Genomic DNA, 25,786 nt, shown 5'->3' on the forward strand with positions numbered 1-25,786 from the left:
ATTCCATATGTATGTGTTAGTATGCTGTAATGGTCTTTATCTTTCTGGCTTACTTCACTCTGTATAATGGGCTCCAGTTTCATCCATCTCATTAGAACTGATTCAAATGTATTCTTTTTAACGGCTGAGTAATATTCCATGGTGCATATGTACCACAGCTTCCTTATCCATTCATCTGCTGATGGGCATCTAGGTTGCTTCCATGTCCTGGCTATTACAAACAGTGCTGCAATGAACATTGGGGTGCACGTGTCTCTTTCAGATCTGATTTCCTCGGTATGTATGCCCAGGAGTGGGATTGCTGGGTCATATGGCAGTTCTAGTTCCAGTTTTTAAAGAAATCTCCACACTGTTCTCCATAGCGGCTGTACTAGTTTGCATTCCCACCAACAGTGTAAGAGGGTTCCCTTTTCTCCACAGCATTTATTGCTTGTAGACTTTTGGATAACAGCCATTCTGACTGGCATGTAATGGTACCTCACTGAGGTTTTGATTTGCATTTCTCTGATAATGAGTGATGTTGAGCATCTTTTCATGTGTTTGTTAGCCATCTTTATGTCTTCTTTGGAGAAATGTCTGTTTAGTTCTTTGGCCCATTTTTTGATTGGGTCATTTATTTTTCTGGAATTGAGCTGCAAGAGCTGCTTGTATATTTTTGAGATTAATCCTTTGTCTGTTGCTTCGTTTGCTATTATTTTCTCCCAATCTGAGGGCTGTCTTTTCACCTTGCTTATAGATTCCTTTGTTGTGCAAAAGCTTTTAAGTTTCATTAGGTCCCATTTGTTTATTTTTGCTTTTATTTCCAATATTCTGGGAGGTGGGTCATAGAGGATCCTGCAGGCAGATTCTTTACCATCTGAGCCACCAAGGAAGCCCAACACCTCTCCACCACAGGTAAATTCATTGCACGATGGGAACACAACAGAGGGGCTACACAGCCGGAACTCAGGGTGTCATTTCCCATAGGAAATGATATTTAGCTGAGACTGGTACAATAAATAAGAATTAGCCTAGTGAAGAATAGTGTTTTTCTTTAATATGCTCATGTAAGGATATATAATTAAATTGTATAATGCTATGAATATCTTCTATGAATCTTTTCTTTTAAAAAAGATGATCACAATTTTTAATGTCCTGTAAACATTTGATTTCTTTTGAAAAGCAAGGTGGAAATATAGCAGTTTCCCAAACTGAGAATTTTACCCCTATTTGCAGCTTAAGTTGGACTCCTGATTTTTCAAATACTTTAGAAACTTGTCTTAGTCAACTTGGGTTGCTGTGGCAAATACCATAGACTGAGTGGCTTAAACCACAAATGTATATTTCTCATATTTGTTCCAGAGGATGAAGGTTCGCGATCAGCATCGTTAGTCCTTGGTGAGGACCCTCTTCCTGGCTTGAAGGGAGCTCCTTCTAGCTGTATCCTCACATGGCAGAGAGGGTGAGCTCTGGCTTCTTCATCCCCTTTCAAAGGCATCAATCTCATCTTTGATTTGATTGCTCATGACTTTGTCTAACCCTAATTCCCTGGTGACTCAGTAGTAAAGAATCTGCCTGCAATGCAGGAGACCCAGGTTCAACCCCTGAATCAGGAAGATCCCTAGGAGAAGGAAATGGCAACCCTCTCCAGTATTACTGGCTAGAGAATTCCATGGACAGAGGAGCCTGGCAGGCTACAGTCCATGGGGTCACAAAGAGTCAGACACAGCCTAGCAACTAAACAACAAGAACAAACCTAGTTACCTCCCAAAGGCCCTATCTCCAAACACCATTACATCAGGGACTAGGGCTTCAGCCTGTCGATTTTTGGAGGACACAAACATTCAATCCATTGCAATACTTTACTTTGTAGTTATTCTTAAATTTTATTTTCCCTGTGCAAGAAAGTTCATTTTCATCACATGTTTCCCTAGGAATAAATCACATTCATTAAGAATCAAACAGTGAATGATTAAGCCCAATAAACATAATAAATTGCAAAACGGTTTCTTTAATTCACATTGAAAATTCATACAAAATTGAAGTAGATAGTTTTATAATGACAAATTAGAAGGAACAAAAATATTTTGGTCAAGACATCAATACTTCTACAATATAGCAGTGGTTATTTTGAAAGAACAACATCCACGGGGACGTATTGCACCCATATCTTGTGTTTGTTTTGAAATGTTATGTTGTCTTTTTCAATTCTAGCATACTAAAATATGCCATATCAAATTGTCAGCTCTCATCAGCCTTGCCTCTCTCTCCTTCCTCTTATTTACAGTATTTCACTGGCTAAGCCCCAACCTTGGTCAATCCACTCACCTGCATATTCTTGAAAGTATCCTTTCCACCAGGTTGATTATCAACACTTTATTCGTAACCACAAACCTCAAGAGGCACTCAGTGCTGCTCCATAACCCCAAGTTTCACCAGCAGGCTTATTATTCCCCTCATGTGAGTTAAGATGTTAGCACATGAATAGTCCTAAGAATATAGGAAATAGAGGCAAGCTGGTTCAAACAACTTTGTATTAATAGAATATTGTTAAATTATAGTGTGACTATACCTTCATAAAGAAGAAGATTTCTTCAAAATCTTTTTATTTTACTCTATTTTTTAATCTTTGCTCCTGTTGCAAACAGGTGTCACCTTCACTTAAAGGGAATGAGGACAGCTACGTAGGATATCAGTCTTTGTCTCTCTGTCTCTCTGAGTCTCACTCTTTAATTCCTTGAAAACCGCTGTGAAGAGAAATTGCAATATTGAGAAAATCAGATTTGGTAGTAATTTGTCAAAATGCAGCCAGGCTTCCCAGGTGGCTCAGTGGTAAAGAATCCCCCTGCCACTGCAGGAGACACAGAGATGAAATTCAATCTCTGGGTCAGGAAGATGCCCTGGAGGAGGGCATGGCAACCCACTCCAGTATTCCTGCCAGGAAAATCCCATGGACAGAGGAGCCTGGTGGGCTACAGTCCATGGAGTCACAAAGAGTTGGATACAACTGAGTCCCTAAGCGTACACACACACATATCAAAATACAACTTATAAGCCCTTTAAATAGGTTTGTGCCTAGAAAACAATGAGAAAAGACATAGGGAAACTTGAAAATATTTTGTACCAACCAAAGTACTCAACACCCTAGCAATCGCTTTTAATTTTCAACCCCCTGCTTATTTCAGTGGGAATTAAATTAGTCTGCTTTTAAATAATTGAAACATCTTTCATCAGAGTGCCAATTTGTAGGATTTAGTTCATACCCAAAGAGAAATTCATTTTATAAGTGATTTGCTTTAAATACTGGATGTGTAATCTGCATTTTGGGGAGCCTAAATCTGGAAAACTTTTTTTGGATCAAGTTTCAAATTTGAAATCACAAAATTAAATTATGTCAAAAACTTCAGAAAACATCTTCTATTTCTTTTAATAGCGTTCTAAATATTTATTTGAAAACAGACTCTCCCAGTATATTCAAACCAGTCACATAATACTATTTAGAGTCATGAGTCTTGGACACATTTGCAACTAGAGTCCAAACTGTGGGCCTGGAAGGTGTAGATTCACATGTTTTCATGAATTCCCAGGCATGTGTAAAGGGCTGTGAGGAGTGGTGCTTTTAGAGAGGTATTGGGATGAAGAACCAAGGCACACAGTGTGTGAAGGGAAAAGAGATCAATGCTAAGTAGAGCAAGTCTTCTGAGACTCCTGGGATTCCTGGGAAGCCAAAGACATCCTTTTATCTTGTATGTAAAATCCTGGGAGGCAGGGCCGGGGCAGGGAAGGCCTCATCCAGAAGAAAGAAATCGTATGGGGGCAGTGTTCAGGGTTGCTGAGGAGGAGGGCATGTTGAGTATGTTTTGATGTGATATCACTGACAGTTCTATTCCTTTGCAGACCAAGCCAGAGTCCTAGATGGACTGTGGGGCGGGGACCTTAACAAAAGCAGCCCACTTTCTCAGTGAAACGGAAGGACAGGGGACGTAAGTGCTTACAGCTTAACAACCATACAACCACGAAGGAAAAAGGGAGCAGGAACATCTGTCTGTTCACGGCTATGGTGAAGACAACAATCAAAGGCAGAAGCAGGTTCCTGACTCGTTTGGAGCATCAGGCACTGCCAGCCATAGCCACCTTGGGAAGTCACGAAGGCAGGTGGGAAGCTGGTGGAAGATAGCAATTTATGAGATACCGATGAGAAGGAATTTGAAAGAACTGGATCCCAGTGAGGCCACCGATGTTCTGGGAAAGATGTAGTAAAATGGAGACAGGTCAGACTGCTTGATCATGAACAATTCTCCACTGATCTTATCATTTTTTAAGCATTTTTATTGGAGTATAGTTGATTTGTGATGTTGTTAGTTTCAGGTATATGGCAAAGTGAATCAGTTTTATATATATATACACACACACACATATCTATTCTTTTTTTTTAGATTATTTTCCCATATAGGCCATTACATAGTGTTGAGTAGACTTTCCTATGCTATACAGTAGGTCTTTATTTGTTGTTTATTTTATATATAGTAGTGGGTATATGTCAATCACAATTTCCCAATTTATCCCTCCCTGCTTATTCCTGGGAACCATAAATTTGTTTTCTATATTTGTGGCTCTACTTCTGTTTTGTAAATAAGTTCATTGGTGCCCTTTTTTAGATTCCACATATGAACAATATCACATATTTGTCTTTCTGAGTCTGACTGACTTCATTCTGTATGACAATCTCTAGGTCTGTCCATGTTGCTGAAAATGGCTGTTTTTGTTCTTTTTTCTGGCAGAGTAATATTCCACTATATATAAATACATATGCACCATCTTTTTTATCCATTTCTCTGTTGAGGGACATGTAGGTTGCTTCCATGCCCTGGCTATTGTAAATAGCTCATTGGTCTTGTCTTGATGTCTAATCTATAACGTTTCTCAGCATGGCCTCTGGACCACCTGTGTTAGAATAACCAAGGACATCTGTTTAAATTGCAAATTCCCAAGTTCTACTCTTTTTTTTTAAAATTTCTCTCTTATTGTGGTAAAATATATAAAACATTTTATTGGTTGGATGGCATCACTGACTCAGTGGACATGAGTTTGAGCAATCTCCGGGAGTTGGTGATGGCCAGGGGAGCCTGGCATGCTGCAGTCCGACTTGCAAAGAGTCGGACATAACTGAGTGACTGAACTGAACTGAACCATATATAACATAAAAGTTATCATTGTAATTATTTTTAAATGTTCAATTCAGTGATATTAAGTACAGTCACAGTGTTGTAAAACCATCACCCTTATTCAATCCAGAACTTTCTCATCATCCCAAAGTGAAATTCTATACCCGTTAAACAACTCCTCAATCCCTTCTCCCTCATACCCCGGTAACTTCTAATCTACTTTCTGTCTCAGTATTTGCTTAGGCCCACTCTTGAGTGGAGAGTGGCAGAACTGATGAGGGAATCTGCATTTAAAAAATATATTTCCCAGGATATTCAGGTGTATTAGACACTTAAAAAAACACCATGTAAACGATCACCTTACAAATTCATTACTCTAGGTTCTGATGATTTTTTTAAAAGTTTGCACCTAAACATTTTTGAGATGAAGACACCATTATTATCAGATAGTGAAATGAGACCTAAGGAAAAGCCAGTTGTGTAGAAGGAAGATTGACTCTATGAATACTGACTGCGCATCCAGCCAGTGGGGTTGTCACACTAGGAGAAAATGCCCACATAGCCAATTCTTCATGATAAAGAATAATAAAGAGAGCAGCTGAGGAGCAGAGGGAAGCTGAACAACACAGACCAACAGGGCTCAGATGAATCATTAAAGCAGATTCAAGCTTGCTCCAGTATTTTCTGAGATCAAAGCTCCCACAACTGTGGCCTCAGAGACTTATTCTGAGCAATCCAGGAAGTCTTCTGACTTCACTCTTTCTCCAGTGCTTCTCCTCTCCAGCTCCAACTTTCCTGGAAAGCTAGACAGCTTTTTCCTTACAGAACACATGTAATACGTATATATGTGTATATATATGTATTAATATATAGGGAAGCAGGCCAAAAAATTTAACCCCAAAATAACTCATGTAGTGAAGAAATAAGATATCTCTATTTGATAGTCTTCCACAGCTCCCAATCACTGGTCGGCAGTAAGAAATGAATAGAATGCCCAATACAGTTTGAAGTTTATTCCTATCCAATATTTTATATTTGTGCCCTATTAAATCTTATAGTTCTGTCTCTCATGGACCTCCCTCCCCTACGATATCATCGGTGTACAAGCAGAGAAGGGGGATTCCGGGTCCTTGAGTAAGCTGTCCTCTGGTCCCTTGAGCAGTGTCCTGTCCCCTTGATTGCTGGGCACCCTGCTGGTCTGCGAGGCTGAGGGCTGCAGTTGTTGAACTCATGATCCATCCTTTTGGAGCAGTCTCTGCTCCCAGCAGCATCGCCCACGCTGACTCAGCTTCACCTTGGCTCCTGCTGACTGCATACTATGAAGCCTTTGCCAGGGTCTCCAGCCAGCCAGCTCTATTGGCTGTTCACTCCCAATCTTTACAGAGGAGTCACCTTGCTCGTGAGTGGCCTGTCAGCTCTCAGCATCTGCCTTGCTCAATCATGCCACAATGTTCCATAATTATTCAAAAGTATACATTCTACAATTTGCAGTTACCCACAAAATTAGCAATTATTTAAATGTATACTTTTATATCAATATCTAGGGCTAGTAATATAGCACTTCCTTATCCTCAAACTCTTAGAGTGCTTTCCCCTTTGTCCCTCTTTTGGTTGACCATCCGCAGCAAGATATCTGGAGAAGACTCTTGAGAGTCCCTTGGACAGCAAGGAGATCAAATCAGTCAATTCTAAAGGAAGTCAACCCTGAATATTCACTGTTAGGAGTGATGCTGAAGCTCCAGTACTTTGGCCACCTGATGCAAAGAGCCAGCTCCTTGGAAAAGACCCTGATACTGGGAAAGATTGAAGATAGAAGGAGAGGGGGCGACAGAGGTTAGATGGCATCATCAACTCAATGGACATGAATTGGAGCAAACTCCAGGAGATAGTGAAGGACAGGGAAGCCTGGCGTGCTGCAGTCAGTGGGGTCGCAAAGAGTCGGACACGATGTAGTGACTGAACAAGAACAACAAGATATCAGGCCTGCTCTGATTTGGGTTACACCAGATCCGAAAGCACCGCACTCTAGCATCCTCAAGCGTTCACCAACCGGAAGCTCTCAGAACCCTGTTGTTTGGGGTTTTTATGGAGGTTTCACTACACGTGACTGAGTCATTGGCCATTGACAATCTGTACATCCTCTAGCCCCTCTCCACTCAGGGGAGGGGAGAAAGGGAGGGGTAGAGAAGAAACTGAAAGTTCCAACCCACCAGTCACAAAACTGGGTCACTTGATAGCCAGCCCCCCCAACCTTAAATGACCTAGGTGCTTCCCCTCCTCAAATCACCTCATTAACATAACAGAAGACACTTGCTTGTTTCCCTCACTTAGGAAATTCCAAAGACTTTAGAACTCAGTGCTCAAACTAGGAGGAATAAACTATGTGTTTCTTATTATAAATTGCAATATCACAACCACAATAAAACTGTTAAAATGGCAAATTTTATGTTATATGTGTAATTTACCACAATAAAAAAATTAAGTACAAAACCAAGATGAACAAAATATTACTATGTGCAACAACACAGGTGATCCTCAAACACCTTCTGACTGAAAGGAACAAGAGAAAAGAGTGCATTCTGTGATTTCATTTGTATGTTTACAAAAGCACAACAGGGCTGGGGTGGGAGCAGCCGTAGTCACATCTGAGGACCACGGAATTGGTCCAAGTCATGATTGTAATGATGGGTTGCAGGACAGTATAAGTTTATTAAATCTGATCAAAACGTCCAACTAAAATAGGTGAATTTTATGCTGTGTGAATTATACTTCAATTACACTGAGAAAAATTCCTCCATTTCCCACCTATTTTATTAACACTGCGAACAGGCATTAAGTCAGTTTTTAAATTCTATGACTTCCTCAAAACAGTTTTTGATTCTAAGCAACATCATTCCCAGAGGATCCCATATTATGAGGAGTTTTGTAAGAATGGAATATATCCATTTTCTGACGGATAATTTCTAGTTAGTATAAGGATGCTTTCTCTTGTATTTGGGCATAAGCTTCAGTTTCTACTATCTAGTGCTTCTACTGGTGCTAATTTGTCTTTTTTTCCAAATAATAGAAGAAATACATGACTTAAATAATGCTTCATCTTACAAGATTGGTTCACATTTTCAGACTGAAAAATTTTCCCTGAAATTCCCAATATAAAAAGTAATTTCACTTCCCAATTAACTAATAGGAGGATATTATAAGGTAAAGGTTTACATTTAGACCTAGCTTAAATGGAAACGTGACTTATTTTCTGCTGTCTTTGATACCCTCTTTCTCCCTCATTGCTCTTGGCTTTTCAGACTGTGCATTAGCATGAAATCCTAACAGCTTGTTTTCTCTCGTACCTTGTTTGCACCCAGACTAGCCTGTGATAAACTGACTTGAGAAACTAAACCAGGTTAATGTGCCTGTTTCAGGTAAAATAGCTATATTTTCCAGATATATGCCTAGGAGTTGGATTCCTGGTGTTTTTAAGGAACCTGCTCTCCATAGTGACTGCACCAATTTGTATTCCCAACAACAGTGTAGGAAGGTTCCCTTTTCTCCACACCCTCTCCAGCATTTATTTTTTGTAGATTTCCTAATGATTCCAGGAAAGATGAAAGCTCTTAATTTGAAAAGTTAAGTGCACCTCAGTGTTCATAGCAGCACTATTTACAACAGCCAGGACATGGAAGCAACCTAAATGTCCATCAGCCTATGAATGGATGTGGTATATATACCCAATGGAAAATTACTCAGCCATAAAAAGGAATGAAATAGTACCATCTGCATCAACATGAGTGGACCTAGAGGTTATCATATTAAGGGAAGTCAGTCAGAAAAAGACAAATATCATATAGTATCATTTATATGTGGAGTTTTAAAAAATGATACAAATGAACTTATTTACAAAACAGAAACAGACTCATAGACTTAGAAAACAAATTTATGTTTACCAAAGGGGAAAGGTGGGGAGGGATAAACTAGGAGTTTGGGATCAAGAAATGAATGCTATTATGTATAAAACAGATAAACAGCAAGGACCTCCTGTGTAGCACATGGAACTATATTCAGTATCTTCTAATAACTTATAATGGAAAAGAATCTGAAAAGGAATATATATATGTATGAATGAATATATATATGAATATATATATGTGAATATATATATGTATGTGTGTGTGTATATATATGTGTGTTTGTGTGTGTGTGTATGTATATATATATATATATATATATACGTAAACATGGGTGCTAAGTCACTTCAGTTGTGTCTGACTCTTTGCAACCCCATGGACTGTAGCCCCCAGACTCCTCTGTCCATGGGATTCTCCAGGCAACAATACTAGAGTGGGTTGCCATTTCCTCCTCCAGGGGATCTTCCCAACCCAGGGACTGAACCCATGTCTCTTATGTCCCATGCATTGGCAGGCAGATTCTTTACATGAGCACTACTTGGGAAGCCCACATAAACATATATGCAAATATATACACACATATATATGTCTGTATGCATGTTTGTACAGCTGAATTGCTTTGCTATATACCTGAATCTACACAACATTGTAAATCAACTATACTTCACTAAAACAAAACAGCCTCCTGGAAGAACTTAAGGGAATAGTCTAGTGAGGAGAGTTTCAAGTAGATCTGTGATGCAGACATTTCTGAAGAGGCTGGTTTTCAGTGGCAGAATGTAAGATGAAGTGGATGTTGGGGACCTTCCAGTAAGGCAGGCCCTGCAAAGGGATTGAGTTATAGCTTTGACATCACCAGCAATAACCACTATATGGGGCTGTTCATCTTTTGAGAAATCTGATTCATCCATGTATTGGATTCTGGCAGGGTTGCAGAGTGTTAGCACAATTTTCTTTTCCCAGGAATTTCTCTTCTCATTTGTGTCCTCCCTGCAGAGGGACCTGCAAGCCCACAGTGAAGCTGAAGCCACGCCTCAAAGGAACTGTTGGCTCAAGTGTGAGCCCCAAACATTCGGATTTAAGCTTTCCCAGTCCATCCTGACCACCCCACTCTCCTCCACTCTTCACCACAACTCCAGGGCAGAAGGGACAGAAGAGTAAGGGACAACTCAGATAGGAGAAGAAGCTGTGGGAGACTGGATTTCTCAGGAAGGAAACTAGTCTTTTAAAATGTCATCATTACCTCTGAGCTCTTCAGTTACGAAGACTGTTTTAAGGCTTTCCCTAGAACTGTGTCTTGCAAGGCCTGGAAGAGACTCTAGCAGCGTTTTCACGTGGTCAGATTATTTTTGTGGTGAAAATAGTCTTGGAGTGACTTTTGGACCATTCTACATATCTTAAAATATAACAAGCAAAATTTCTTTTTTAAAAATTCATTTATTATTATTTTTTTTTAATTCAAGTATTTTTAATTAGAGGATAATTGCTTTACCATATTTGTTGGTTTCTGCCATACATCAACATGAGTCAGCCATGGGTAGACATATGTCCCCTCTTTCTTGAACCTCCTACCTCCCACCCAAAGCAAAAGTTTTAATATTAATAATGCTTAAAAATCAAATGGGAAAATGATGGTCACTTTAAGAGGAAAATAGGCAAAGGACATTAGCTGAGACCTTTGGATAGAATCTGTTAGATATTTAACACAACCAGTTAAGAATGCTGTTTCTTTTACACTTTCTTCCATTCTATCACACTTCCTTGAAGTAAGACAGTGTCAAAGTGGTGGTGGGCAGTTTTAAGACAATTAATGGAAAGTTTCATTAGGACAATCTAAATGGTTTTGTTGGGATAGAAGGTTCATAGTCACCTGTGAGGATAGGCTTGTAGTCACGCTCTGTTATTGTAGCAACAGCTTCAAGATTCCCCCTACTGCCTGCTACACTGTCTCCCCTTGTGTCAAGACATGAAAGTGCAGGGCAAGGCATCAGATTGCTACCTGAACTTTCACTGTGAAAGTGAAAGTTGCTCAGTCTTGTCTGACTCTTTGCAACCCCATGGACTGTACAGTCCAAGGAATTCTCCAGGCCAAGAATGCTGGAGTGGGTAGCTTTTCCCTTCTCCAGGGGATCTTCCCAACCCAGAGATTGAACCCAGATCTCCCACATTGCAGGCAGATTCTTTACCAGCTGAGCCACATGGGAAGCCCAAGAATACTGGAGTGGGTAGTCTATCCCTTCTCCAGCAGATCTTCCAGACCCAGGAATCAAACCGGGGTCTCCTGCATTGCAGGCGGATTCTTTACCAACTGACCTTTTGCTGTAGGTAATGGAAAAGAGTTAAAAACAGTAGGGTGTGGACTTCTCCCTGGTGGTCCAGTGGCTAAGACTCCACAGTCCCAATGCAGGGGGCCTGGGTTCGACCCTGGTCAGAGAACTAGCTCCCACAGACCGCAACTGAGAGTTTGCCTGTTGCAACTAAAGATCCTGCATGCTGCAACTAAGACCCAGCACAGCCAAATAAATAAAAATAAAATTTTTAAAAATGTAGGGGGTGTATGTCAGCCCCGGTCTCCCAGTTTATCCCTTCCCCCTTTAGCCCCCTGGTAATCATTAAGTTTATTTGCTATATCTGTGACTGTATTTCTGTTTTGTGAAAAGTTCATTCATATCATTTTTTCGAATTCCACAAATAAGTGCTGTCATATGATATTTATCTTTGTCTTACTTTAAGGACCTACCGTACAGCACAGGGAATGGTAATGTCTGTAAGGTCTGTAATGACCTATATGGGGAAAGAATCTAAAAAGACAGCGGATGTATGTGTATGTAGGCTTCCCAGGTGGTTCCAATGGTAAAGAATCTGCCTGCCAATGCAGGAGATGCAGAAGATGGAGATTCGATCCCTGGGTCAGGAAGATCCCCTGGAGGAGGAAATGGCAACTCACTACAAGATTCTTGCCTGGGAATTGGGAAATCCCATGGACAGAGGAGCCTGGAGGGCTACAGTCCATGGAGTTGCAAAGAGTTGAACTTGACTGAGCACACATATGTTATGTATATTTGATTCACTTTGCTCTACACTTAAAACCAATACAACACTGTAAATTAACTATACTCCAGTAAAAATTAAACAAGCACATGAGAAGTGTAGTCTTGTAAAACTGTGTAAGTGATGCGTTTAGTTTTCACCAATGCCCAGTGAAAACAGAAGCTCTCCTGTTATGAATATTCTTGATAATGCACATATAAAAATTGTCCTGCAAATTGTTTTCTCTTATGACAGGAACTATGTAAAATAGAATTTATCAAAATTCCTACAGCAGTAGGGCAGAAACCTGTAGCTATACTACATAGAGCAAGTGTATCTGTGTGTGATGTTATATGTTTATATCCTAGATATCAGTAAATAGTTTTCAGTCAACCATGCTAGAGACAGAACTAAATTATCTCTCTGTTTTCTGTATTAAAAAATTATAGCAAAATGGTTCTCACACGAGGAGGTGATCAAAGTTTATATAACTAAAATATGTAAGGATAATAATATGATAGTTATATAATAACTTTCAAGCAGTTAATAAATAAAAATATCCTGTAAATGCTCTGGATTTTGTTATGTTAATGTCATATATCAGTGTGTTAGTCAGGGTTCTCCAGAGGAGCAGCACCAGGAGAATATATGTAGGTATATATATAAGAAGAGATGTATTATAGAAATTGACTCTTGAAGTTATGGAAGCTAATTAAGTCTCATGATCTGTGAAGGCAGGCTATGGGTCCAGGAAAGCTGGTGGTATAATTCAGCCTGAGTCCAAAGATCTAAGAACTGGGAGGGACTGGTGCATATGTCCATACCAGCATCCAGAAGCATGAGAACCAGGATTGCCAGCCTCCACGGCAGGAGACCCATGTCTCAGCTCAGGCGGAGAGAGCATGCGTTCACCCTTCCTCCACGCTTTTGTTCTGTTCAGACTCTCGGTGGGTGGAATGATGCCCACCCACATCGGGAGGGCTGTCTGCTTTACACAGTTCAACAATTCAAATGCTAATCTCTTCTGGAAAGAACCTCCAAGTCACACCCAGAAATAATATTTTACCAGCTATCTGAGATTCCCTTAGCAAGTCAAGTTGGTGAATAAAATTAACCATCACCATCAACTTTATATCTTCATAACTTCTTGTAATTATTCTTGTCATCCTAAACAAATAACTCCTATGCTTAATTCTGTATTTATAATTTTGTATTCTTGTCTTCAAGCAGGCCTTCCAAGCTGTATTAATTTGGGACCACCCCCTCCAAAATCTGCATCATTGGTTTCTTTGATTATTTTTCTTCTCAGTTTAGAACCAGCGTCCAGCCTCCTACTTCTCCTTTGCAAATACTGAAAACCCCTGCTTCCTCTCCATTTGCCTAGTAAAACCCAGCCTAGGTTAAGCACAGCTGAACACCTACTCATCACCTGTACACAAATAATTGAAGTGGGCAACAGGAAAACACAGCACTGGTGCTGACTAGGCTCACTTTAAATTCGGGACCTCCCATTTAAGATGCGCTCAGTACCACTCATCAGTCCTCCTGGACTTCTTCATGTGTTTCTGTGTTTCTCACTCTGAAACAGTCATGCCACAGCACATTCTCTTTCCTCAAACCTGCTACACTCTCTTACTCAAGCGCATTCTCTTGCCCACGTCTTCACACTCAGTTACCTCATATTCTACTGATAAAACAGATGCCACCACCCAAGAATTTCTCTATTTCCATGCCAGTAAATTTCTAACACACATCCTTTGTTTTCAATGGATAAAGTATCTGCTCCTGTTAAAGACCAAACGTTTCACTTAATTCTGGATCCATCCTTCTCCTGCAGATATCACCTGTCTTTCCTAGGTTGTCAGTTCTCTCCTTTCTACCAGATCATCGCTATCACCACACTAGCTCTGATATTTCCTGCCTTTGAAAAAGAGAAAGGGAAAAGAGACAGTGACAGAAAGAGTCAGAGACAGAATGAGACCCCAGAGAGACAGAGGGACTTCTAATCCCCTGTAAACTTTTCAGCTGTTGTTCCAGTTTCCTACTCGCCTTCACAGCAAGCAGATCATCTCAAAGATGCTTCCATACACACTTGATAGCCAATCCCAGCACTCACACATGCTCAAAATCAGACCATTTCTCACCACCTCCAGCGCTGTTATTCAAGTCTAAGCCACCATCATCTCTAGCCTGGATTACTTCAATTAACTCCTACATCCATTTCCTCAAAGAGCAGCAAGATCAGTATTCTAAAACGCCAGAGCTGGTTAAAACCTCTATGATTACTCCAATAACTTCCTATCCTATCTACAATGAAATAAGCTGCTTCCCTGGTAGCTCAGCTGGTAAAGAATCTGCCTGCAATGTGGGAGACCTGGGTTCAGTCCCTGGGTTGGTAAGATGCCCTGGAGAAGGGCATGACAACCCATTCTAGTATTCTTGTCCGGAAAATCCCTGTGGTCAGAGGAGCCTGGCAGGCCACAGTCCATGGGGTTGCAAAGAGTCGGACATGACTGAGCGACTAAGCATATACACACATACCTGAAACTAACACAACACTGTAAATCAGCTATAGTCCAATAAAATTTTTTTTAAAATGCAAACCCTTTGTCCTGGTTTACAAGCACATCCACAATCTGACACTTTTCTTTTTCTCTAGTTTCATCTGTTGCTACTTTCTATCTCATTTACTATGCTCGATAGCACATCAGATTGCTTGCTATTCCTGGAACACGTGAATTCCTGACTAGGCGACTCAGTAGTTTCTGTTTCCTCTGTTTGGTGTACTATTCTTTAAGATTTTCATATAGCTTGTCCCTTAATTCCCATTTGCTTGTTGTTGTTGTTCAGTTGCTAAACGTGTCCGACTCTTTGAAGCCCCATGATGGACTGCAGCACTCCAGGCTTCCCTGTCCTTCAACGTCTCCCAGAATTTGCTCAAACTCATGTTCATAGAGTCAGTGATATTCACCACCTGGTCTTCATATCTATTTATGTTATCTGTTTTTATATTTACCCTTTGTCTCCTCCACTAGAATACAAGTTCCATGAAGGCAAGAGCATTATTTCTTTTGTTTTCTGCTATGTCTCAGGGCCTAGGACAGTGCATCACAGATAGTAAAAACTCAATAAATATTCTGAATGAATGTAAGAGTGAATGAATAGATTAACTCTTTAATTTATCCTATCAGGTTTTAGTCCCAATGATACCTCTGAAATCGTCAAAGTCACCGTGTTGTTCCATGTTGCATTTTCTTGACATGTGGATAGGTTATAGTACAGGCTACAAGTAAGTGCAAATGTTGGTCACTTTTTCATGTCTCACTCTTTGCGACCCCATGGACTGTAGCCCACCAGGCTCCTCTGTCCATGGAATTCTCCAGGCAAGAATACTGGAGTGGGAAGCCATTGCTTTCTCCAGGGGATCTTCCTGACCCAGGGATCAAACCCGGGGCTCCCTCTTTGCTGGCGGACTCCTTATCATCTGAGCCACTAGGGAAGCCGCATGGTATAGGCTACGTTGGTAAAATAGAGACCTCAAAGTAGAGTGATTCTAGAGAAGAGTTAATTTCTTTTAAACGGTGTCCAGAAGGAAGTGGGCAATCTGCAGCAGATGGATAGCTCTTCTCCACAAGAGCATTCAGGGATCCAGGTGCCCTTCCTCAGTTTCCCTGATATTCCAGAGTATTGTCCTCATGTGCGTGATTGAAGCTGGGTCATTTCCATATCTACATTCCAGCTTATGAGAACCAGGAAATGAGGGTCTCTGCTATAACCTCTAAGGAGCATTTGCCACAGTTCTTCATTCTCTTTTTCTGGAAATACTTTTGTTTTTTGGCTTTGGTGACACAGCACTCTTCATTTCCTTCTACCTCTCCGTTGACTCTTTGTCAGTTTATTTTGCTGGCTCTAGTTCTTCTGGTCGACCACGAAGTATTGAACTTCTCCAAAGCAATGTCTTGTGCCATCTTCTAATCTTTCTATTGGTCAAAAAGTTCATATGGGTATGATATTACAGAAAATCCCAAAGGGACTTTTTGGCCAACCCAATATTTGCATGCTTCTCTAGTTAATCTTTGGAGAAGGAAATGCCACCCACTCCAGTATTCTTGCCTAGAGAATCCCATGGACAAAGGAGCCTGGTGGGCTACAGTCCATGGGGTCGCAAAGAGTCAGACATTACTTAGCAACTAAACAACAAGTTAATCTTATGCAATTGTACGGTTTTATATGCATTGAGATAGGAACGACTCTGAGTTTGTGTCTTTTACCTGGACCTCCCACTGGAGCTCTAACATCATATCTCTACCTGCAGACTTAGCAGAGCAGATCTTAACTCCAGATTGCTTGTCTTACCTCCACTCCCCGCTCAAGCCTGCTCCTTCTCCAGCTCTGGTCTGCGGCCCCTCAAGAAATACTGTCAGCGTGAACCAGTTGCTCTGGCCAAACCCTAGGTATGGTCCTTAGGTTTAATTTTTTTTTACCTCCTCACATCCAGTCTGTTGACCAGGCCTATACTCTCAACCTCCAGAAAGCATTCCAGATTTGTTCCCTTTTCTCTGTCTTCATCATTACCATTCCTTTCCTGGACTACTCATATTCTTTTTTTTAAACTCCTGCCCCTCGAAACTCGTTCCCACCCGGCAGCCCGAGTGATCTTTTATAACGTGAATCAGATGTCACTGACCTCGCCTCTCCAGTGTTTCCCGTCTCCTGTGGAATAGAAGCCGCACTCTTCACGCTGCTCTACAAGGCCCTGCAGGGACTGGCATCACCCACCCCTCCAGGCTCGTCTCCTGCCACTTGCCCTCTGGGTGAGCCCGCTGCCGCCACAGCGGCACATACCCAGTTCATTCCCATTTGGAGGTTTTGTAGGAGGTGTTTCCTGTGCATGAAATATTTGGGTCTGAGATCTTCCCCAGTTACTTTTCATCCTCTCTGTTACATCTCAGATACCAACTCCTCAGAGGAATCTTCCTTGTCCATGCGGTGCTTAGGAGACCCTCCTTCCCAACCCATCATTCTTTGTCACATCACCCTGTCTTATACCCAATGTGACATGATTTTGTTTACTGTCCATCTCCCCTAGTGGGGAATATAAATTCCATGAGAGTAGGCTCTGTCTTGGGCCCCATTGTTACTCCGGGGTCCTTGGGAAGGATTTGCTGAATAAATGTCTGAATGTGGCTCAGATTTTGGAATATCCTCAGCATCTAAGGAGTGCTTTAAAATCATGAGAGTCTGAAGAAAGCTTTTTTAAAATTTCCTGTGTCAGTTAAAGACTTTCTATACCACTTTAGTACCATAAAAATCTATCCTTCTCTTCTGACATAAGGACAAAAATGATGTTCTCATTTGGCAAATACACCCAGAAGTATTTAGGGAAGCCCACAGTCTGGAGTACAGGGATTCTTAATCTGGGTCTATGGCCCCCTGGGAGGTCCATGGATATCTGAAATTATATGCAAAAATTATATGCCTTTTTCTGAGAGGTGGATTTAATAGATTTGGCAGATTCTCAGAGGGGTTTGTGGCTCAAATGAAGTTCACTTTATTATAGAAAAAGTGGTCGAGATGGAGTCACAAGATCTGTACTTGTGTTCTGGTGCTGTGGTTACAAATACTGTAACTTTAAGCAGATTATGTAATCCATTTGGATTCTACTTTCCTCATCTCTAAAAATAACCTTTTGTCTTCTCACCTACATGTAACTGGTACTGCAAAAATGTATTTAATTCCATCACTGAATGCTTGATGTTTTACTGCATCTCATGGATAATGACATTGAGGCTCAGAGCACACTTGGGTTACTTGCTCAAGACCATTTTCATCCCCAGGGAGGGTCTAGAGCAAGACTCATGCTTTTTCACCCTCTGAATTGCCTGCTCTTTAGAAAGAATATGTGGGACTTCCCTGGTGGTACAGTAGCTAAGACTCCACACTCCTGATGTAGGGGGCCCGGCTTTGATTTCTGCTCAGGGAGCTAGATCTTACATGTTGCAACTAAGACAAATTTATTACAGCCAAATAAATAAAATAAGCAAATGTTTTTTTAAAAAAATTAAAAGTTTGCACTATCATGCATTCTGCTGTCCAATTTCCCTGGGTAGGATAATTTCTTGGACACTTCACTGCAGGTACCTTAGGAAAGCAGCTCGCTAGTGATGTGCTTCTTCTACAGATAAGTCTCATCCTGAACTAGACAAGAGCTGTGAGCTCAGGAGTATAGACTTTATTATCACTTCCTTACAGAAGTGAAAACTGAGGTGCAAAGAGGTTAAGTAATTGATCTTAGGTCAGAAAACTAGTAATTTGCAAAGCTGGGAGACTATACTTCAATCTCTAATATGTTCTTAAATTTTCTATTAAGATGACCTTGGGCATCTTTATTCAACTAATATTTTTGACTTAAAGAGCTGACTCCTCATCTTCATAGCTCATTTTTTTTTTTTTTTTGGCTGTTCTTCAAAAAGTTATTTGAAGGTACTTTGCAAAGCTTGAGCAATATTTTTCTCTAAGAGAACAGAAAGGTATGTGACGTGCCCACTGAACAAGGACTAATGACATTGTTAAGAAGGGAGAGAAAATAATATCACTTCTATATCGATCTCGGCTCTTACACATTAACATCAGACAACGACCTCTAAAATGAGGAAAGCACCAGCTTAACTTTGCGAGGATCTTGGAAATGAGGAATTAAGGTGGGCTAGAGATGCAACTCTACAGTTACATGACTGGGTAAGAGGCAGCTTCAAATAGCACAAAAGCAACTAATAAGTATTTGGCTTAAACTTTTCCCCATTCACACTGTCTATACCAGTGTCAATGATACTTTGTAAGAAGTAGGGAACAGACTAGGTCAATATTCAACATACCCTTTTGGTGGCCAATGACAGCACATTGGTCAGTCCCAAGAAACAGCTGTGCAGTATGATGTTTGATCTTAAATACATTTGTCCTAAACTGTAAGTTAAAAGCTTAGTCTTTAAAAGTTTGTGTCATTGTATAGGAGCTTAAATGTAAGCAATAGTTTGTTGGTAACTGAGTGTTTGGCTTTTACTGTCCTCTCATCCAATGTACCTCTAAACCAGTAGACTTTCTAGAGAATGTTCAGGAACAGGGCAAGAGCTACAAGCCCCTGACTGTTTTCAGTGCATTTCTGCCCCATATACCTGAGCATCTCTATGATTTTTTTCCTTTTGCTTCCCTTTCCTCTTTTTTTTTTTTTTAATTTTAATGCCTTAGCCTATTGTCCAAATAGTTCACCCATTTTAATCAAAAGATTTGCCTTGAAATAATTTTGACCATCTCTAAAAATCAAACAAGTCTTCAAAGGATGAAAGTAACTTCCCTTCAAGGAACTGCTGATACCAAAGGAAATTTAAAAATAAAAGACTCAAAGGTGCATAATGAAGACGGTATGGTTTGAATTATCTCTCTGAATCATTTTCTTTGTCTTGTAGTTTCTTTCCCTGTAGCTCTCTCATTAATATTGACAAGGAAAGTGTTGTAGCCACGCATTCTGGGAAACAAACTCAGAAGGACAATGAAGATAGTGGAGTGCAGTTTATTACACCAGCGGGCCCAAGGCAGAGTCTCCTCTTAGCCAAGAACCCTGACCAGTTTTTCTGAAAACCTTATATACTCTAAGTGTATGTGCCCAAACCCACCTCCCCAAATTCCCTGAAACTAGTCTGGACAAAGGAAAAGAAAGATACAATCAAAGTTAACCCATGATTCATATGCCTTAAGCCTAGGTAGTTAACAGTGGACAATTATCAATAGGCCTGTGGTCATACCCCAATAAGCATAGTAGAATTTATGATTCTATTCGGTTACACAGATAATTAGGGTATTCTTTTAGATGACAGAGAGTCTAGGTACAAGCCCTGGGGCTCTTCCATCCAGGCATGATTTTCCAGTTGGTATGTCGTTTCCATAGATACTGGGCATATTAGCTCAAAGTCCACAGTCCAGCCCAAGATGGAGTCCTGCTTTCGAGATGGAGCCTGTTCTGTCTGCTTCCTCCTTCATTTCCCCCTCTTAATGTTCTTAACTCATAGTATGAGCATCATTCATAGGGATATATTGCACCCTGACTCTCTGACCTCCAATTTGGGAGAATGACACCAACCTTTGGGTTACAAAGTTCATAATACATTGTAAAATAAAGGGTCCACAAAGCAAAACTATCAAGGCAACTATAATGGTAAATATAGTTTTCCACCAATCACCCTTCACCCAAGATAAGACCGAAGTCCAAAAAGGAAGATTATCATCAGACATAACTTTTACCTGACCTTTCATGTCATCTGGGGTGGCTGATATATAGCCAGATAAATCAGGAATATATACGCAACATTCAACTTTAGAGCACAGGTCCCTCTTTGTGCTGAAACTATGGTTAGTCTCAAGATGATGCCAGCAAGTCCTTGTGGATCATAGAGTGGATCATAGAGTGGACCATAGCAGTGGATCATAGAGCTTCATCTCTTTTCCTTCTTTAAGATGATCTTGGTTTCATGGGGATCAGTGGGGTCATTTTGTGTGGTCCACTCGGCATCTCCCAGGTCTGCATGGTATGCTCTCTTCAACCCATGTGGTGGATCCAGGGGGTGACACCTGCAACTTTAACTACAGTAGGTCTGGTTAGAACAACAGTATATGGACCCTTCCACTGTGGGGCCAAGGAGTTGTGTTTCCAGTCCTTGACCATACCTGATCTCCGGGCACAAATTTGTGAATCTGTTCCCCAAGGGGGAATGCCACCCTTTCTTGTACAAACTTAGTTACCTGATTTATTACCTTACCAAGCTGTTCTGTCTGCTGTGAAATCTCATCTCCCCTTACCTGAGGCAAATTTATTGACACCTGTTTTATTATGAGAGGGGGCCTCCCATACACAATTTCCTACGGCGAATAGCCTTGGGACTGTGGGGTCATCCTGAGTCTGAGCAGAGCCATCGGAAGCAAGTCCACCCAGGAACAGTCAGTCTCTAAGATCCACTTGGAGAGTCTCTTTAAGTGTCTGGTTGGTTCCTTCCACCATCCCAGAACTCTGGGGCCTATATGCTGTATGTAATTTCCACTTGATGTTTCAAGCTTTGCTTACTTGTCATACTAAATCAGCTATGAAAGCCGGGCCATTGTCCGATCCAATGGTGGTGGGAAATCCAAATCTGGGAACTATCTCCCTAAGCTAATTCTGATGCTCTTTCAGTCCGGGTAGGAAAAGCTTCTACCCATCCCGAGAATGTACATACCATGACCAGCAGGTAACAGTAGTGTCGGTGAGGTTTCATTTCAGTGAAGTCCACTTCCAGGTGTTCAAAGGGCAGCGTGCCTTTTACCTGAATCCCCGGACGTTTCTGTCTGTGCCAAAAGGCAGCATTGACCTGTGAGCAGGCAGTGCAGTTCTGAGATTTTGTCCTGCATAGGGAAGAGAGGAGGAGAACCAAGAAATATTTTTGAATTAGCTCTTCCCGTTTATCATGGCCCAGATGGGTCGCTTGGTGTGTTTGGCTTACCAGAGTGGGTGCCAGCTCCTCTGGTACCAATAATTTGCCACCTGGCAATTCCCACCTTCCCTTTAAAAGTCTTGATGGCCCCTTCTGCTTTAGCTAGTTGGTTTTGGGCTTCAGTGTACTTTGGAGAGTCTAACACTAGCTCAGGTAGCTCCACCAATAAGAGAGCTTTAATAGGGGCTTCACTTGTCACCCCCAAGCCCTCGGCATCTTGTTTAGCGGTCTTATCTGCCGGTCTGTTCCCTGAGCCCAGGGGGTATCCTCTTTTTGATGTCCTCAGCAGTGTATGACTGCAGCCCTTTCTGGTTCCCAGGCAGCATCTAATAGGGTCTTAATTTCTTCCTTATTTTTAGTATCTTTTCCACCAGCTGTCAAAGGCCTCTCTCCTTATACAGAGCCCTGTAGTGTGGCAAAAGCATACCTGGAGTCTGTGTGTTTGTCTTCTTACCTTTTGACAGCTGGAGGGCCTGGATTAGAGCATATAGTTCAGCCGGTTGAGCAGACCAGTGTGATGGCAGAGAGCTAGTCTCAGCGATGGTTTCTTCCATGACCACTGCACATCCCGACAGTCATTGTCCTCGTTTCACCAGGCTGGTGCCATTGGTGTACAGGACCAAATCTGGGTTGGCCGGTCTCTCAAGTCAGGTCTGCTGGCATATTTCCGTGCAATCATGTGAGGGCCTGCCTTCTCCCACAAGAGAGTGGCCAGATCCAGGGCCTGACAAGGCTCAGTAGCAACATGGGGGTTCTCACATAACAGTCCCTGGTATTGAGTAATCCGGGATGTTGACAGCCATTTATGGGGGTCCCATCACAGGGGAGTGTTGACCTCATGCGGGATTTTTACGAACAAATCTTGGCCCAAAGTCAGCTTGGTTGCCTCCCGGGCCAGTAAGGCCACTGCAGCAACTGCCCGTAAGCATCCCAGCCACCCATCCCAGCAACATTGTCCAGCTGATTAGAGATAAGTCACTGGTCTGTCCCATGTCCCCATAATCTGGGACAACACTCCTGTAGCCACTTTGTCCTTTTCAGTCACGTAAAGAGTGAATGGCTTAGCAAGGTCTGGCAGGCCCAAGGTGGGTGCTTATGTAATTGTGCTGGGTTTGAGTTCTATTACCAGTGGGATTTGTTTTGCAAGCCTGGGGTTGGGGTAGGGGGTTCTATTCTGCCCAGACCTCAGGGAATTGTTGAGTTAACTCTCTCTCTCTCTCTCTTTTTTTTTTTTTTTTGATGTCTGATCTTATTTATTTGTTACTCTTACAACATCTCATTTTTGACTGGACTCAGACTTAGAAGTAGAAGCTCTCAGAGCGGACAGCCTCCGTCTCTTGGCAATCTGTTCCTGCCATTTTTCTTTGGCCTCCTTCATCTCTTGGCCAAAAGTTTAGCATATTCTGCAGCCTCTTCTTTGTTTTTCTTAGTATGCTGTTTCTTCAGAGCAATACACCGGCGTTTGTGTTGCAGAACTCGTGGAGTCACGAGACGCTGAATCTTGGGTGCTTTAGTCCTAGGTTTCTTACTTTCTTTGTTTAGGGGCTTTCGCACAACATACTGGCGGACATCATCTTCCTTAGAGAGACTGAAAAGTTTGCAGATTCTGCTAGCTCTTTTGGGACCCAGGCGATGAGGCACTGTAGTATCAGTGAGTCCAGGAATATCCTTCTCCCCTTTTTTCACGATGACCAAGTTGAGAAAACTCAGATTGGCATCCACAATGCAACCCCGTACAGATTTGTGCTTTGTCTCTCCAGTCTTCCTTGGTCTGTAACAGGAATGCCCCTTACTCAGTAGCAGGCGAACTCGGCCATGGGTCAAGACACCCTGCTTCATGGGGAAACCCTGCTTATCGTTTCCGCCACTGATTCGGCCCACATAACTCTTCCATTCTTCACCCAGAGCGTCAGCAGCAACTTCTGTGGCCATACGCTTCTTGTAGAAGGTACGAAGTTTTCGTTCATTGACCATTTCAATGAGCTTCTGGCAGCCAGTGGCTGGGAAAGAGATGTTCAGCTTCATTCTGAAGTGGCTGACAGCCTCCGAGGCGCCACGAAAAAGAGCGAGTTAACTCTCTCCTGACTGTTTAGCTCATCCAGTTTCCCTGCCGGGAGACTGTGCAACCTCCATTCATCTTGAGAGGTTACTGAGAGGAAGAGTAAATAGGTGGTTGAGCCCACTTGAACAGAAGGGTCTTTCGTGGGGGGAAAGGTCACTTGTGCCCCCAATTTAGACAGCAAGTCTCTTCCTAACAAAGGTACTGGGCATTCAGGGATGTATAAAAATTCATGAGTCACTTGGTGTCCCCCCATCTGCCATTTCCAGGGTAGGCTAGAGACACAAAGGCTGCATTTATCACCATCTGAGACCCAGCAGCCTCTGGCTGGGTCTATTGGCGTATAAAGTCTATAGGCCTCGCACAGTCTTTCGCAGAACTCAGAGGGTGATTCGCTTTCCCTTTGAATCACTTTGGAGGGTTTTGTGATACTCATAGCTTTTCGGGCCCCCCTCTTGAGACCCTGTAAAATAGTCACCCGATATAACCTTGTCCAAGTAGGAGGGTCTTGAGTTAACCCTAGCCATGAGTCCAGTTTATGGATATTGATCCACGTGTCCTGGCTCTCCTGTGACTACTGTATAGACTGCTTCCACTATTTTTAAGTTCATGGTGTTCTCTGGTGGCCATCCTACTCCCATAGGGGGCCATTCGACCTCACAGAGTATGTGGAGGCAGTTAGGCTTCATCTTCACCCCGTAGTCTCCTCCAAATCCCTTCTTTAAATTTTAAATCATGCACTTCAATACAGTTGCCTTAGCTTCACTTCTCCCCATCTTGCTTACCTTCTCAGACCTTCTTCTACTTTTCCTTTTCTTTCTGTCTACAAAGTTCTTGGTACCCTATGTACTTCTGATATTTCCACTCAATTACGCTTAAATTGCCATTCTGCCTCCTTCCTAATTGCAGTGAGAAGAGCCTTACCTGCCAGATCCCAGAGGGAGAAGGGTGATTGGTGTGTCTTCACCTGCTGGTCAGCACAGCTGAAGCAGAACACCATGTGATCCAAGACTGTTTCTCCCTTAACTTTTAAAGTCCCTTCTGCCTTGGTGGGCTTGATCAGGTGTGGAGGAAAATACAGATGGGTTAAATATCCCACATCAGAGGCTGTCTCTGGAAAAGCCAATTTGTACTCACTTATGTATCCCCCTCCTTCTAGCCTGACATTTCCGAGGGGGTTGAGAATTTCACAGCATATGGGACACCTCCTCGGGGTGGGCAGAATATGAGCACACAAAGACCAGGTTTCTTCTCCTAACAATCCCCTGGCGATCGCTTGGTAATAATTTCCCCCAAGAAGGCGTGGACACCACCTCCTAAATGACCTTCACAAATTTCCTTCCTAAGTCCTAACATGCTTGTCAAGCTGTGTACCAAGCAATCACTGCTGCCTGTCTATCCCAGGCTCCTGTGGGTCCGTGTCCCTTCTAATCCCTCCCAGGGGGGTGATCAGGCCCCCTCTTCCACCCTGCCAGGTGGGCTCCCCCTCACCTCAGCACTCAGTTCCCCTGCTGCCATCCACTACCTGCTAAAGTGAAAGGTCCGGGCATTGAGAAGCAGAATCCTTCCAGAAGGGTGAGGCGCCTTCCCCCCTCTAGAAGTTTTGAGCCGCAAGGCCCTGGAGTAGTCCCAAATGGGACTTGTCTCCTCAAAGTGAGGAGTTTCCCGGCCCATGCACCAAATGTAGCCACGCGTTCCGGGACACAAAGTCACTCAGAAGGACAATGCAGATAGTGCAGTGCAGTTTATTACACTGGCGGGCCCAAGGCAGAGACTTCTCTTAGCCAAGGATCCTGACCAGTTTTTCTGAAAACCTTATATACCCTAAGTGTACGTGCCAAAACCCAGCTCCCTAAATTCCCTGAAACTAGTCTGGACAAAGGAAAAGAAAGATACAATCAAAGTTAACCCATGATTCATATGCCTTAAGCCTAGGTAGTTAACAGTGGACAATTATCAATAGGCCTGTGGTCATACCCCAATAAGCATAATAGAATTTATGATTCTATTTGGTTACACAGACAATTAGGGTATCTTTTTAGACAACAGAGAGTCTAGGTACAAGCCCTGGGGCTCTTCCATCCAGGGGGCCTGGTTTTCCAGTTGGTATGTCGTTTCCATAGATACTGGGCATAG

General features: G+C 42.1%; 1 protein-coding gene across 1 annotated transcript; it reads right to left on the reverse strand.

The window, feature by feature from the left end:
* Positions 1-22,875: 22,875 nt before the first annotated feature.
* LOC122434130 (40S ribosomal protein S6-like) lies at positions 22,876-23,616 on the reverse strand. Its single transcript, XM_043457322.1, has one exon. It carries the CDS (start codon positions 23,614-23,616, stop codon positions 22,966-22,968), a length of 651 nt encoding a protein of 216 aa, XP_043313257.1. The 3' UTR covers positions 22,876-22,965.
* Between the last annotated feature and the right edge of the window lie 2,170 nt (positions 23,617-25,786).

Source organism: Cervus canadensis, chromosome 33, assembly GCF_019320065.1.
Source record: "Cervus canadensis isolate Bull #8, Minnesota chromosome 33, ASM1932006v1, whole genome shotgun sequence".
In the NCBI taxonomy this organism is placed as follows: Eukaryota; Metazoa; Chordata; class Mammalia; order Artiodactyla; family Cervidae; genus Cervus; species Cervus canadensis.

Bases quoted from the DNA above. Each gene is read 5' to 3' on its own strand.
- LOC122434130 (XM_043457322.1), bottom strand. From the start codon at position 23,616: ATGAAGCTGAACATCTCTTTCCCAGCCACTGGCTGCCAGAAGCTCATT.